The 16,453-nt window shown below is 40.0% G+C and overlaps 1 protein-coding gene across 1 annotated transcript in view; it reads left to right on the top strand.

The window, feature by feature from the left end:
* SNTG2 (syntrophin gamma 2) overlaps positions 1-16,453 on the top strand; it is a gene marked incomplete at its 5' end in the record, with an annotated part of 517,099 nt that overhangs the window by 193,774 nt on the left and 306,872 nt on the right. Inside the window, one exon of the mRNA XM_082250803.1 lies at positions 12,660-12,789. Coding sequence (XP_082106929.1) covers positions 12,660-12,789 — 130 coding nt within the window. The remainder of the gene's footprint in view (positions 1-12,659; positions 12,790-16,453) is intronic.

Genomic DNA, 16,453 nt, shown 5'->3' with positions numbered 1-16,453 from the left:
TTTGGCAAACCATTCTATAGTCATCAAGATGCGTGTGGATAGCTAGTGTGCTGAGTCTTTCCGCAATCATGTTAAATTTTATTAAGGACTAAAAGATTAAATACACGTAATTTGGTTAAGAGAACTCATGACATTTAGACAGTAAAAATCTTATTGTCTTTAGTCATATGCTGTATTCACTGAAAAACATTATTAAAATTGTGACATTTCAGTACTGATTTATGTGCCTGCAAGTGTTCCTGGTTATGTGAATATGGTACTGATTGGCATACCTGGGAATTTTTGAAAATTATAATTCCTGAAACTGAGGGTGAAGTATAGTGCACAGCGATGAGTGGTACTATTTGTGCTGTACTAAGCACATGGTGCCAAATAGTGGGTATGACCAAACTGTACCTAAGTCTGCAGTAAATATTTAACAATTAACAATATTTAACAATGACAGGTCAAAACAAAAAGCTTTGTTTTATATACCAAATGATCAGTGGAATAGAATTAGATAGTTAGTGACATACACAATCAGAGCAATGTCATATATGGGCATTAAAATGTCATTAAAATGACATATTTGTGCTGATCAATCATAAAGTCACACATGGGAGTGGGCAGTAAAAAAAATATTAGGGAATTGATTTTTGTTTCAATGGAAGTTCTCTGCACTCATTGGGCTTTAAATATTTGGCCATGTGATATGTACAAATCATTTGATATACAATTTCAGCAGAGTCATCCAATTCAGCAATCTGCTTTATCTTCAATTAGTTAACAGAATGTCCACTACACTGTACAACAATACCTAGCATAGACTCCAAAATGTAATTAGAGAGTCCTGGCCTCTTTCTTCATTCTTGGAACCACAACATGTTTTCGCACTGCATATAGAGAATTTTCTCCAAGTCGGAAGCGCAGAATAAACTTACTTTTCAGTCAAGGCTGTACTATCCCATGTCAATGCCAGGTAAATTCAGGCAAGTCTATAGATACTTGTCTGGCTCAGCTAGTACTGATTCTGCTTCGGCTGACATGTGCCTGATTTGTTGGTGTAGTACTGATACAATTTAAAACATAATATCACAAATGTGCATCATCACAAAAATTTAAATATAAATGATAATTTGTGGAATTGGAGGGATTACAAGAGATATACTGTATGGTCTATTGTCTGAAGATCTGGGATTTGAAGTGCAACGTGCAATATGACCTATAATTTGAGGTCCATCTGACTTGGTGAGCGCTCCTTGCTGTAGGTGGTGATGAGGTTTTACAGAGGGCATTTTTTCATTAAAGAGTTGACCATTTCTTTATGTGGTGGCTTTATGGGAGGAGGTGGTGTACTTTCACTTCACAGTAACAATTGTGAGACTCCATTTAATTACTGGTTTATTCAAGGAACATTGCTTTATTTATGTTTCAAGTTTTTGTGAGTATTCACATGTGATATTATGCACTTAGAATTTATTTGTATAGCAAAGCTTATATATGGACATGTTTTGAATGTTGGAGCAGCTGGGTCACTCAACACTAATTTATTATCTTGGTATTTTTGGGCTTTAGATTGATATTGTGGGAATAGTACTGATACAGTGTAAAAGGCAGTTACTGGGATGGGGGGAACACAACAGCCAGTCAAAGGGAGAAAAAAGTTTAAATCAACCCTTAAAAATAACAGGAGAGGGATTGGGTCTCTTCTAAAACTGCTGCCTGCTTCCCATAGTCAGTTTTTGTGTAATAATGACCCTACAGTCAGTTTCTGTGACACTTTGTGACCCTGCTGACAGTTTGTCTGGCACGTTTTACCCTGCAGCCAGTTTGCACAGTATTTAGTGACTCTGCAACCAGTTTGTGTGGCACTCAGTGACTCTGCAGCTAGTTTGTGTGGCACTCAGTGACTCTGCAACCAGTTTGTGTGGCATTCAGTGACTCTGCAGCTAGTTTGTGTGGCACTCAGTGACCATGCAGCCAGTTTGTTTGGAACTTGGTAACCATGCATCTAACTTGCTGTGCACTTGCTGACCCTGTAGCGGCTAGTTTTTGTGGCACTTGGTGACACTGCATGTGTTTATGCTGTGCTCAGTGACCTCACAGCCTGTTTGGTCATGGTGGGTCTGCAGCATTTAGTTTGTGCAACATTTTGGGACCTTGCAGCTATTCTGTGCAGCAGGATTTTGTGGTTATTTTGTGTAACACTCCAAAACCTTGCAGTTGTTTTTTGCAGCACTGAAGAATCTTAACCACTTTAAGACCGGAAGATTTTGCTTCTTAATGACCAGGCCACTTTTTTCAACTTGGCACTGCGTGACTTTAACTGACAATTGCATGGTCTTGCAATGCTGTACCAAAACGAAAATTACGTCCTTTTTTCCCCACAAACAGAGCTTTCTTTTGGTGGTATTTCATCCCCTCTGTGCATTTTATTTTTTGCAATATTAATAAAAAAAGAGCAACATTTTCTATTTTGACTGTTAAAAGAATATCCAATATATTAAATTTTTGGCATATATTTAGGCCAAAATGTATTTAGCTACATGTCTTTGACAAAAAATTCTCAATGAGCGTATTTTTATCCACTTTAATTAACCACATAAGCCCCAGCCCTATTTCGGACACTTTTTGTTTACAAGTTAAAACCAGTATTTTTTCCTAGAAAACTACTTAGAACCCCCAAACACTATATATTTTTTTTTAGCAAAGACTCTGGAGAATAAAATATTGGTCATTGCAATATTTTTTGTCACGCGGTATTTCCGCAGCGGTCTTTAAAACGCCATTTTTTTGGAAAAATTTTGAAAAATCACATTTCACTGCATTTAAAAAATACTTAACAGTAAAGTTAGCCCAGTTTTTTTTTGTATATTGTGAAAGATGATGTCACGCCGAGTAAATAGATACCCAACATGTTATGGGTTAAAATTGCGCCCCGCCCCTCCCCCCCCCCCGTGGGATGGTGACAAACTACGGTCAATAGAGATCTCAATAGGTGATGCTTTAAATTTATTTAACGGTTACCAGTTTAGAGTTAGAGTGTAGCTATTTTTTTTTAATTATTGCCCACGCTCTGGCGATCGCGGCGATACCTCACATGTGTGATTTGAACAGTGATTTCATTCGCGGCTCGACTTCTGTATACGTTTTTTTGTGCGCGAGCTAATGGTGATGGGGGTGGCTAAAATTTTTTTTTTTTCCTATTTATTTTATTTTTTTTTTAACTTTATTACAGGTTTTTAAAAAAAAATCTGATCACTTTTCTTGCTGTCACAAGCAATGTAAACATCCCTTGTGACACCAATATGCAGTGACAGGTACTCTTTATGGAGGGATCGAGGGTCTAAAAGAGCCTAGACCCCTCCACTACACTTTCATGTATGCAAAACGCCGAAAACAGCGTTTTTGCATACAGCCGTTTCTTAAATTTGCCACCTTTTGCAGCGCAGTAACCCGGAAGTGACGTCATGGACACCGCCTCCGTGTTACGTCATCGAAGACCCGATCAAAGCCGTTTCTGACTTTGATCGGGACTCCGGTGGGACGGGAGCCCCGAGCAAAGTCACGGAAGGCGGTGGGAGGGGGGCGTCCCCTCCCGCTCACCCGGGTAACGATCGAGCGGCTCCCGAGCCGCATCGGTCGTTACCGACGGAAAGCTGACCGTTGGCTCTAAACCACGGTACCGGGATGGTATGCGGTAAGTGGTTAAGACCGGAAGATTTTACCCCCTTCCTGACCAGGCCATATTTTGCGATTCGGCACTGCGTTAATTTAATGGAGAATTGTGCTGTCGTGCGATGATGTACCCAAATGAAATTTACCTCCCTTTTTTTCCCACAAATAGAGCTTTCTTTTAGTGGTATTTGATCATCTGTGCGATTTTTAATTTTTGAAAAATAGAGCGACAATTTTGAAAAAAAAAAACAATATTTTTCACATTCTGATATATAACATTCCCAAAAAAAAAATCATACATTTTAACATTGTAGGCCAATTTGTTTTCTGCTACATATTTTTGGTAAAAAAAAATTGCAATAAGTGTATTTTGATTGGTTTGCGCAAAAGTTATCGCATTTACTAACTACGGGAAAGATTTATCATTTTTATTGTTTTTTTTTTTTTTTTACTAGTAATGGCAACGATCTGCGATTTTTTTTGGGGGGACTGTGACATTGCGGTGGACTGATGGGACCCCTAACTGACATTTTTGACACTTTTGGGGGACCAATAACAATACTACTGTAATCAGTGCTAAAAATATGCACTGTTACTGTAATAATGACACTGGCAGGGAAGGGGTTAACACTGTTGGTGATCAAGGGGTTAAATGTATGCCTCATGCTTACTGACATGTGTGGGGGGAGGGGGTTCTGTGACAGAGAGAGATCACAGGTTGAGCTAAGCTGAATCCTGTGATCTGTCCCTGTCTGTAACAGAGAAGATCCGCCTGCTTTGTTTACAAAAGCAGGCGGATATTCTCACTCTTTAACCGAAGATCGGGGAAGAGAGACGGTGATCGCCGCCTCTCCTTCCCCGGCCCGACTCCCGCTGTGTCTAAACAACAGAGACAGCTAGGAATCCAGCAACGTAAGTCTACGCTGGACACAGGGCTGCCACTGTGCCGCAGTAGCAGCTCAGTGAGCGGTCATAAAGTGGTTAAAGCCAGTTTGTGTGACACACACTTCCCACTAAATTGTTGGTAGGTTAATCCCTCCATGTTAACTACTCTGAAAACTTGGCAGTGGGATTTGGTCTGTAAGCGGCCACTTAGTATGGCTCTTTCTCCACATACCCCGCTGTGGAACAACCCCTCATTACCTTACTTTTCTGCCATACCTGATCCCTGTAGATGGGCCAAACTCTGAGGAAAACGTATCTCACATATTGTGGATGACGGCACACTAATGCTTTTCACACTCCTGTGTTCTAAAAATAATTTACCAGCACACAATTTCTTTTGGTACCTGAAAGTTTTGCATGCCTTTTGTTGCCAGTTTTCATCTAGATAGTTCGATTTGGAAAGTTCTGAATTGGAATTGATGGTTAGATCTAAAGATTTGGAAAAACTTACTTCTGCTATTTATGAGTATTTTTTAATGGAGTTCCTACTGAACCCATCCTCCCTCAGACAGAAATGACTGAGGGACATTCCAAATCTTGATGATGAATATTGGATAGATATCTGGGACTCCACAATCAAACACCTGTTTTAAAGCAGAGACAGACTTGTTCAATTTAAAATTCTGTACAGGGCCTATTTTACACCACATTGTCTCCACAAGCTAAACCCACGGTCTTCTCTGGCCTGCTGGAGATGTACTCATCAGATTGGGGAATGTATACATGTCTTTTGGTATAATCTGACTATCTCACAGTATTGGGGGGGGGGGGCTGTTTTTCACATACTTAACGCAGTGGCAGATAAATCCTTAACTCCTTTCCCCAAAGCTTGTCTGCAGCCAGGAAAGATTCTTCTTGGGTTAATCCTATTTTATGCCAGAAGACAATTACTTTGAATTCAAACAAACCATTCTCCCATTCCATCGCATACATCAGATAAGGTGCAAACACCATCTGTGAGTTGGCAGAGAATAAGGAAGATGGTAGCAAGTTTCGACTAATAGGGGTACAGAGAAGGAGGTAGCTAAGTACTACTAATTCTATTACTGTAAAATTGAATTAACATAGCCAGGTTTTTTTTTCAAGGTAGAGGGGTCCACTACTATACCATTGGAAGTGTTTTGTTATATCTGTTTGATAAGTGAAAAATAAACCTGTAGATCAAAAGTTCAGACCTCACCTTGACATACATGTTAAATTAATTATGATAAATTGGCACATCACTTTAAATTAATTACACTTTGGAAATCACATTAGTATACCATGAGAAATGATAGTATTACATTGCTAAACTCTTTCTAAACCATTCTACTAGTATTATGTTATAGAATCCTACAAGTTATTCTAATAGATATTATATATAGAATGAAGAAATAAAGTTCCTTGGAGAAAATACAATTATATATACAGTAGATATCTTGAAATCATTGTATCCAAATATAAAACCAGCTGAAGCAGTTCCAAAAATATGTGCCTGAGCTATTATAATAATGATCCAGATGAAAATATTACCACACAGCTAGTTGGGTCTTCCATACTGCCTGTATCTGGTGTATGAAGAATATTTAGATAGCAATGAATATCTCCATAACCCAATAATTTCCTAATCTATAGAAGTGGAAGTGATGGTATTATGTTTTTCTCGGGAAAGTCTTTTTAACCACTTACCGACCTTCCACAGATATACTGCGGCAGGCTTGCTCGCCGGCGCGTTTTGCCGCACCCATGCGTCACTCCTCATGAGAGGGGAAGCTGATCAGCGGGGCCGGGGGCCATGATTACTGCCAGGCACCCGCGATCACTCCCCGGAAAGACAGAAAAAATTGTAAACATGGCAGACTGTTGTTTTGTCAGTTATCATCACAGGGCTCCTGTGTTCCTCCTATTTAGGAACACAGGTCCCTGTGTTGATCCAATAAGCCCATCCCCCTGACAGTTATTAAACACCCCCTAGGCTCACATTTAACCCTTTGATTGCTCCTGGGTTAACCCCTTCCCTGCCAGTGTCATTATTACAGTAGCAGTGCATATTCTTAGCACTGATTACTGTAGTAATGTCACTGGTTCCCCCAAAACTGTCAAAAATGTCAGTTAGGGGTCCGATCTGTTTGCTGCAATGTCGCAGTCCCACTAAAAATTGCCGACCACTGCCATTGCTAGTAAAAAAATAAATAAATAAATAAAAATGTCATAAATCTTTCCCCTATTTTTTAGACACAATAACTTTTGCGAAAACCAAGCAAAATACGCTTATAGGTATTTTTTTTTACCAAAAATATGTAGCAGAATACAAATTGGCCTAAAATGACGAAAACATTTGAATTTCTATTTTTTTTGGGAATGTTATATAACAGAAAGTGAAAAATATTGTTTTTTTTTTTTTCCAGAATTGTCGGTCTTTTTTTGTTTACAGAGCAAAAAATAAAAATCACACAGGTGATCAAATACCACCAAAAGAAAGCTCTATTTGTGGAAAAAAAAGGACATATTTGGGTATATAGTCACACAACCGGGCAATTGCCCGCTAAAGTAACGCAATACTAAATTGCAAAAAATGGCCTGGTCATTAAGAGGGTGAAACTTTCCGGTCCAGAAGTAGTTAAGGGCCCATTTAGATGATGCCTTGAGTTAATACATGCACATTAATGCAGCTCACTATCATGCGTTAAGGCGTGCAGCACTAAGGCAGCTTATTTATTTTGAGTGTACTGACAGTTCACCTTTAATCACTAGAAAAAAAACCTGACCCTTCTTTATGGGCAACATTGTAATGCAGTGCAGAGGTATTTTCTGCTACTTTAATAGTGCATTGGAGTGTCATTCAAAGTTAATGGCACCGCAATGCACCACCACAATTCACGTGTTAAAATGCATCACACTGAAGCGCGAGAAAAATTAAATTTCTGCATTGCAAAAATGTGAATTGGCCCTTAAAGAAAATTGTACTAAATTAACACAGAGGTTACCATTGCTTACATCCTTCAAAAATGCTACTCCCCTGGCTGTCTTTGCCCTCAGTACTTTCAAATTCACTGAGATCACACGAGCATGCCACCAGTGAAGGGAGAAAGCCAGAGCACTTGATCTGCATACTAACTCTAGGCTATTGACTCAGAAAGTACTGAGACCTTCAGATTAACAGAGGAAGTAGTGAGCCAAACATCCAGCATTTTTCAAAGGAGAGCTCAATAATGGAATCTAATAAACATTTTTCTGGAAAGAAACACCGTGGGGCTTAGAAAGCTATTGTTATTCTAAGGGTTTTTTTTTGTGCATATGTATGATGCACACCTAGCCTGAACCAATTAAACAACATATTGCTCCCAAAGGTGTATTTTGTTTTTTTGCTGCCCTAGGCAAGACTAAAATCGCATGGGTCTCTGGTGGCTGTGTGGGGACTCTGGTGGTTATGCAGGGTCTCTGGTGGCTATGCGCATCTCTGGTGGACTGTGGGGTGGTAACATGCAGTCTCTGGTATTAATGGTGTGTGTCAGTCAGGCAGTTCAGAGCCTGCCACAGTGCTCCCCCCAACAACCCCCTCTAGCCTGCCGCAGTGCCCCCCCTGCTAGTAGTAGAGATAGAAATAGGAAAGAGAGAGAGATGGGGGAGATGAGAAGAGGAGAAATGGAAGAAGGGGCGAGAAGGAGGGAGAAAGAATTGAGTGGAGAGAGAGGGAAGGATGGTGAGAGGGAGAGGGGGGAGAGAGAGAGAGGGGGAGGGTGAGAAAGAGAGGGGCTGAGAGAGTGAGGGGGTGAGATAAATAGGGAGAGATAGAGAGGGGAGTGTGAGAGAGAGAGAGAAGGAGTAAGATAGAGTGGGGATGAGAGATAGGGGGGTGAAAGAGAGGGGTGTGAGAAAAGGGAAGGGGTTAGAGAGGGAGAGGGAGACCTGCAGCGGGTGAGGATTCCCCACTAACGTCAGTCTAGAGGGGAGGAGGAGGTAAGGAGGAGAGGCCGAAAGGAGGAGAGAGGCAGCGGGTCACATGAGTTGCGGCGGGTCACATGAGTGGCGATCAATGCTCTGAAAACTGGTAAAGAACGGCTTATTTTTTATAAAACACATACACAGGGGCACACAGGATTAATAAAAAGACTGTAGACAGGATATGAAACTTTAAATGAAACTACAGCAGCAGGAGGGGAGGATGCGGGCACTGACACAGGAGCAGACAGGCAGGGAGGGAGGGGGGGAGAGAGGACAGGAGGGCTGTGGATGACAGAGGCACGTAAACTGACCACAGTGTCAGGGCTCAGCAGCCATGGTATACCATGGTCAGTTTACAGAGGGGAGGACATAGCCAGGTAGGATCAGCCAGGTATTTTAGGTGATAGAAGGGTCCTAATTACACAGCACAAGCACTGTGATATATCACATGCTTTAAGGGACCAGGATCAATATTTTTTTTGTAGGTTAACAAAGGCTTTAAAAATAAATTCTGCCGTTTCCCCTTTAAAAATAAATACTCACAAGCCGCAGCTCATCCGTTGACTGACGTCAGCCTTCATGACATCGTTAAAAAGGGGCGGAGCATGAGTGACCTTAAAATGATGCCCCCCCTGAAAAAAGTTCTGCGGATGCCCATGGAGGGGGGTGAGAGAGAGGGGGGTGAGAAAGAGGGGAGGGATGGCTCCTTTGTACCAGCTTTGTGTAGCAAGGCTGCCAAGGCATGATCACAGCCCGGGACACTGACCTCCTCTGCCAATTGAGCTACTTCCAGGATTGTAGGCTACAGCCACTGCTGCCTCCTGCTTCTGTTTCACTCCCCTGTCACCAAACGGTCAGTCCACAGCTGAATTTGGTGTCCCCCCTCTGGTGAGTTTCACCCAGGTGTGGTCCGCACCACCCACACCCCTCTAGCAACACCACTGGATCTCTGCAGTCCTCGTAGTGACCCTTCTGCCTTAGGGCGGTGCCGCCCCCCTGAAAAATGTCTCCCAAGGTAAACGCCTTATTTGCCTCATGATAGATATGCCCCCGATAGCTCTTATGTTGAACAGGATATGCAAAACATGCACCAAAGACAGGAAAAACAGCAAGTTGCGGTTTGTTGCAGGAATTTCCCTGTTTCTACACCCTATAAACTAATAACTAGCACATAAGTCACATATAAAAAAAGATGCAGGGACTGTAGCTGAAGCCTCTTACCTCTGTAGCAGATGTGGTTAATTTATGTGATGGGTGCCCCCTAATTTTTATATTGGGATTAGCACAGATATTAGCCACAGATCTCTGCTTGGTCTAAGCAGGCGCAGATCTGCACATCAGGCTAACTCCCTCTGATGTAACGTTTTATTTAGCATTTTTGCATATAAGGGGACTTATTTTCCAAGTTTGGTCTGTGCAGACACCTAGCTAGAGGGAGACTGAGCCAGGAGAAGCTGGCTCCTTCCTCCTCCCTTCCACTGTCTAGCTGAGCAGAGGGGATGAGACAGTTGGCAGGTTTCCTCTAATGAGTGTATGACCAGACACTTACTTGAGGGAGCAGGCAATGGGCAGCTCTGTGCTGCTCTGTTGCCTACATTTCTTTTTTTTTCCCAGTGATCCCTTCCTGATCACAGAGAAGAGAGGAGAAGAAGCTATAGCAATAAGAGGAGACAAAGCAATAGTGATCTACTAACGCTCACTGTATTGCTTCCTGCAAGGTGTCAGTGCACCAGGTCTGTGCAGTCACTGTTCAATATGCGCCTAATAAACAGAGATTTCTGAGTCAATTCTGCTTAATAGGGGCACATTCATGCACTAATCTAATGTACATTGCACAGTACATATAGTGTATCTAGCACTATATGTACTGTAGTACCATGAGAAAAGATAGCATTACAATGTACAGGGCAACTATAGCAACATGGTACACTTATGTACACAGGTACACATTTTCAAATTTGTAAAAAAAAAAAAAAACAATCATCAAAACATGAAACAGTGAGCAAATCAAATGTAAATATCTTATCAAAAATTATTTTTACAATAATACCCCAAAATGTCAACTTGCTCATTATATATTTTAGTATACTGTATTTTCTGCATCTCATATCATTCCTCATTTCCTTTATACTTTACTACATCATTACACTTTTTTTTTTTTTTGCAAATAACAATTATGTATTTTTTGTTATTGTTCTATACAAATAATGACACATCTTTGGATGCAAAATTGGTGGAGCCTGTACAGAATTGCATCCTCCTTCCCATATCTGTAACCTTTGACTGCTCTAAATGCAAATCATAGTAGCAGTCATTTCACTGATGTATTTCAATTTATTATCCAGTGTTGTGTTGAGTTCTACATTAAAGCGGGCCTACATGCATCTAAATTTTGCCATTTCAGCAGTGACTGGCCAGTCTTCGATCCATGTATGGGCAGGGAGATTGTACAGAAGTAGAACTACCAATCGACTTCTGTACAACAACTCTGTCTGATTTTTCTTGCTCAATAAGCACTGTATTCTATAGCCTGCAATGCTGGTTAGAGGATTCTGATAACAGGGAAGTCCTCATCCACCTCAACTGTGTGGATAGAGGAATCCGGCCCATTTTGTTTGGTCAACCCACTGGTTGACCAAAAAAAATGTATCCATCATGGGTGCTCAACCTGTGGAAGTAAAAGTCCCATCATGCCTCTGCCTTTGGGAGTCATGCTTGTGCCTCATGAGACTTGTATTTCTGCAACAGCTGGGGGGCCACAGGTTGAGCACCAATGATCTATGTGCTGCCTAAGGGTTCAGAAAGAGGAATCGATAAGGGATTTTAGTCTGTTTGCTGCAACATTCTAAAGTAAATGGAACTTTTTTCAAGTGCAACAGCTGGAGGCTTCAGTGAACAAAGCAACAAATTACATTAATGAAGTGAAAGGATGCCAAACGAACAAATATCAACTCCATTTATTCACAGTAAGTGAATAATTAATAATGCAGTTGTACTTAATGAGGGGTTTTGTTCTGCTTGAAGCATTGCAAATAATCAGCAGCAAGACTAAAACAACTGATTTTCTGTGGGAACCTTTTACTCTAGGTTCACACCTTAGCATTTTTGTGGCACACGTTTCCATGGGCATTCAAATGAATGGGCCTGCCATGCCAGAGTTTCCTGCAGATAAAGGTGCATGCACCTTCTTCAAAATTCGGCCTGCAGGGAAATCGCATGGCCATTTTGACCATACGTTTTCCCTGTGGTTCTTGCACCCACAAACGCACTGCATTTGTACATGCGTTTGGTGCCATTCATAATGAATAGCAGCCCTGCATGTTTTCTCAGAGCGAACATCCTCGCTGCAGGTGGGTGCGGTTGCGGGAATCGCAGGGACACGCAGGGGTGTGAACCTATCATTAATGTTTAAAATCTTTAGACTAGGGTTACACTGATGATTAAATCCCCTTTAGACTTGAGAGTAATGAGTAAACAGGCCTAGGATTAGTTCTCTAAAGATGTTTTCAAAATCAGCCTGAAATCTGCACATATGCATTAAGGTGCCATTCTAACTGACAGTGCATTTCCGCAATGCAATCCTGTGAAGCCAGTCTAAATCAATTCTGTATAATTTGTACATTTCTATCTAAATTTTGAAACAAAAATCGACTTTTTTTCTGTGTTTGGAGACTATCAATCATATTGTACCCAAGCAAGCTGTCAGTAGCCCTGGGGTGGAGAACTCTTGACTGAATCTCCTTGCTTGTGCTTTAAAAACTTACTCCTTCTACTGTGAACTGACTGAAGGGATATGAATCAGATTTGAATGAACTGTGTTGATGAACATTGCACTGGTAGGACGTCAACTGGCAATCCTTGGGGAAACAGTAATGAATAAAAGTGCATGGTGTTCCCTCTGATTTTTTATAAATATATCTTTTGCATTCCACAGCATATTATGTAAACCCTTGTGTAAAATAATCAATCATTGTTCATTTCTAATGAGGCATCTGCCATTAAATTTAAATTATTAACAAGTATATAGTTTATCGATAAGAGGAGTATATAATTATTTATGCGCTAATCTAATAAATAATATATTTTTGGAGCTGTCACTGAAATAATATTTTGTTGATATATGTCTTCCCCAGACCTAATTCATTTGAGTTGCTGGCACAGGATGGAGTAAGCTCTGGGACTCTGCAGTTTCAATCAGCACATGACAGTGCAGACTGGCTACGAGCAATATCAACTAACATCAGTGATCTGATATTACAGCATGTAAGTTCACTTTAAATCTCTTATACGAGTTGGGAAAAAATTAGTATAGGTTGTGAAAACACAATCCCTGGAATTCGAAAAGAAGGGCTATGACATATTTTGCAAAAGTGTCTCTCGTGTATTCTAAAAGCTGTGCAGAATTCACCAAATTCATGTACTTGTCTAGAACTGTACCACTTTTAGAATACACAGAAGACATTTTTGCAAAATCAGTCTGCACAGTTTCTCACTCTGTATCCCAAAAGAGAGTTGGTCGTAATTAGCTCCACTTTCGTAAAATACAAACTGTCTGAATTTTATTTTAAATTTTGGCGAATTCAATGCACCAAAATGTAAAAGTAACGCATTTTAGAACTACCTGAATTTGGTGCATAAGTCGCTGTCAGAACCAAAAGTGTCAAAGATGCTTCATGCATTTTGCACAATACGTTAACAAGAGGGATTAACGCCAGAAAAGTGGCGCATCAACTTTATTGGATTCCCCGCAATGTGTGTTTTGAGTTTAAAGAGCAACTCTGGTCTAAGTGAAAAGTAAAATGTCATTTTAATTCATGAAACTGCAGAATCACCAAGAAATACATAACCAATTAACACATTATCTACTATTGTTGCAATTGATCAGAAGCTGATATTTAATCATGAATCAGATATCATCCTGAACTGGGCCCGCTCCCAGAATTAGTCCTCTGTGCAAGGGTTGGCATAAGAGTGCTATCAAGGATATTCAGATCCACATGCTAGTTGTACTTAAAAATACATGTAATAATTGTGTGATAAATGTATAACTGGATTAAATAGTTTTCTTTAAAGCCCATTTAAATTGTTAGGCTCCATTTATTAAATATCACCAGAAGAAAGCTCTATCTGTCTAAAAAAAAGGTGATATAAATGAATTTGGTTGCAATATTGCATGACTGAGTAATTGTCATTCAAACTTTGACAGTGCTTAAAAAACTGAAAATGGCCTTGACTGGAAGGAGATGAAACAGCCTGGTCTGGAAATGGTTAAGTTATAGTCCAGTGAACTACTATCTAAGCTTAAACCTTCTCCCACCCCCACCCTGAGCCTTATCCCAGCTACCCTGTAAATGAAAGAGTTTTATACTTACCTATTCTGAGTGTTCAGGTCCAGTCTCATGATTGGCTCCCAATGCTGGCTTTATTGTAGAGGAGGGACATCTGACAACGGATGTCCCATAGTAAGCCTATGGGTCACATCACCACCTAGACATTCGCTGAAGCAGGCTGCTGGGGAGATCATGTGACTGGACTGGAGCGCCTTCAGAATAGATATGTATAGACATCTTTCCTTTACTGGGTAGTTAGTATAATGTTTAGAAAAAGGGTGGGAGCAGGTTTAAGCTTAGAAAGTATTTGACTGGACTTCTACTTTAAGTTATATAAACTAAAAAACCCTAAATATTCTCCCCAAGAAAACACACCCTCTATATGAAGAAAAAGATAGTCTTTTTTTTTTATTACGTTTTAAACAAATTTCACCTAAGCAATTGAATATTTCAGCTTTGATGAATTGGTATTTTTGTGTCTAATGATCCCTAGTTGCAATTGTTTACCACATTTGCAATATGTGAATCATGTAGGCAAATTGGTTAGCATGGATGAAGATATCCAGGCAAATTTACTAAACACTGTTTTTCTTAGAAAATTATAAGTTCATTTTTTTTTCTTTCTAGCTATAATTATTTGAAATATGCCTCATATCAGTTTGACACACAAGTTTAAATCAGGTTTGCAGTGAGACACCTCAGGTTTGCAGTGAGACACCTGAGTAGCTTTAGCTACTCACCTGAGTGTTACTAAGAACTGCTTAGGAGGCTGCAGTTGGATTTTTTGACCTGCAAAAAATATTACAATTACAATTTAGACAAACAATCTACTGGAAAAAAACGAAAGTACCCAGAAGAAAGGAACCCACTACCTGTGTAACTCTGTCAGTTATTCCCACTGGCAGGGGTCACTGGAAGAAAAAAGTTCACTTCAATGGTTAGCACAATCTGAACTCCACATGGGAGCAATGCCCACTGAACATGGCCGATTATATCAATATAATCTCTACACTTAGTTATTGGAGGAGGCCTTCATACCACTCTGCAGACAACCCTTTTTCCTTTTTTAATCAGTTACGTATCCAAGTGGTCCTGGCAAAACTTTTAGGAACTGAGAACAGCCAAATGCTGGGTATACTAAAGGAGTGATCCCGCATGAACCTTGCAGACCTCATTTGAGAGATCGTTCCACTTTGTTAGCTGAAGAGGAGAACTCCATGCAATTAGGTTAGATGTAAAACATGATTGTAATGTTCCACTTTTTGGCTGCTTGACAGAAAAGGAGTGATCTTGAGATTCTTGAACAGCAGTGATCATTAATCTCTGGCAAAATAATAAAAGCATGTGCACAACAAATATCAAGGACTAGCTGAGAAATGCTATACAAAGCTACATATGTAACAGATGGAGCACAGCTAAGTTCTCCCAAGTCTATGGACTAGCCCTCAATTTACAGCTTTACAGCTAAGAACTGATTAATTTTGCTACTGTGTATAATTACATTGCACCAATCAAGAGATGCCTGGTAAATGGTGTGCAGAAATCTGTTGTCAGTGACAGACTCTCCTTCTCAAATGAAGGAAAAACTGAAAAATAGCAAACTGTTAAACTGCAGTTCTGACACTTCATTCTCTTATAGGGGGTTTGCATTTTAAATAATATGTAACATTTTCTTCAGCTTCTTCTTATGCTTCTTTCTTTCCCTAGGATCTGTAATTTCAAATTTCAGCTGCAGATGCTGTTACATATACATGTCTTTTGTGCAGATGTGTCCTCTGTGTTCCTAAAGAGGTCAAAATCATCCATAACATTTTTACTTCAACTGGAAATGTCCTATAATAGCAGACTGACTGCTGAGAATTCTTAAACATTTCTATAGGATGAGGCTTACTAATCGTTTTCAGAGCAATTTGGCATAGATGTGTAAATAGTTTGATGTTTCAATGTAGACTGCAGTCAAAATTGAAATGTAACTTAAAGTGACCCTGTTACTTCAATAACAAAAAAAAAGGAAATTCCTTATAGTATCCAATAACCGCCCTCCAAACACACATATTTCTATTGGACAGTAAAGCTGTCCATCATTGTGACAGACCCAGAGGAATGTATGATGGTCAGAAGGGAGTGAGTACAGGTACTGAAATTGTCAAAGTTTTCCCCATTTAAGACTGTTCCACATTCTGGCAGGGTAAAGGCACTGAAATCTGCTGCAGGTATTTTCAGGCACCTCTAGGAGTAAATTACCTAATCAGTTATAGTCAGACCAAAATATCTGAGCCAATTTTTCAGTGTTTGATTAATTAGTAAGGAAGCCATTGAAAATCTGCTTTTAAAATAATAAAATCAGAGGTTTTCGGGCACAGACATTTGCAAAGTATGGTAACACCACTTGCTATGCAAGAGTAAACATTGCTTTAAGATGCTGATCAACTGTGCTGTGGTACTGGGGTACTGTGGCACTGTGGTACTTCACTCTTTGAATTTAAATGGTTGTAAACCCTTACATATCCACACACTGAATTGACTAGCCTCTAGTGATGAACAGATATGAAACCAAATCCTTCTATATAAGTTGTACATCTTTACCTACAGCCCTA

Source organism: Pelophylax lessonae (assembly GCF_965119305.1).
Source record: "Pelophylax lessonae genome assembly, chromosome: 3".
Lineage (NCBI taxonomy): Eukaryota > Metazoa > Chordata > Amphibia > Anura > Ranidae > Pelophylax > Pelophylax lessonae.
This window is presented reverse-complemented; position numbering and strand designations above follow the sequence as displayed.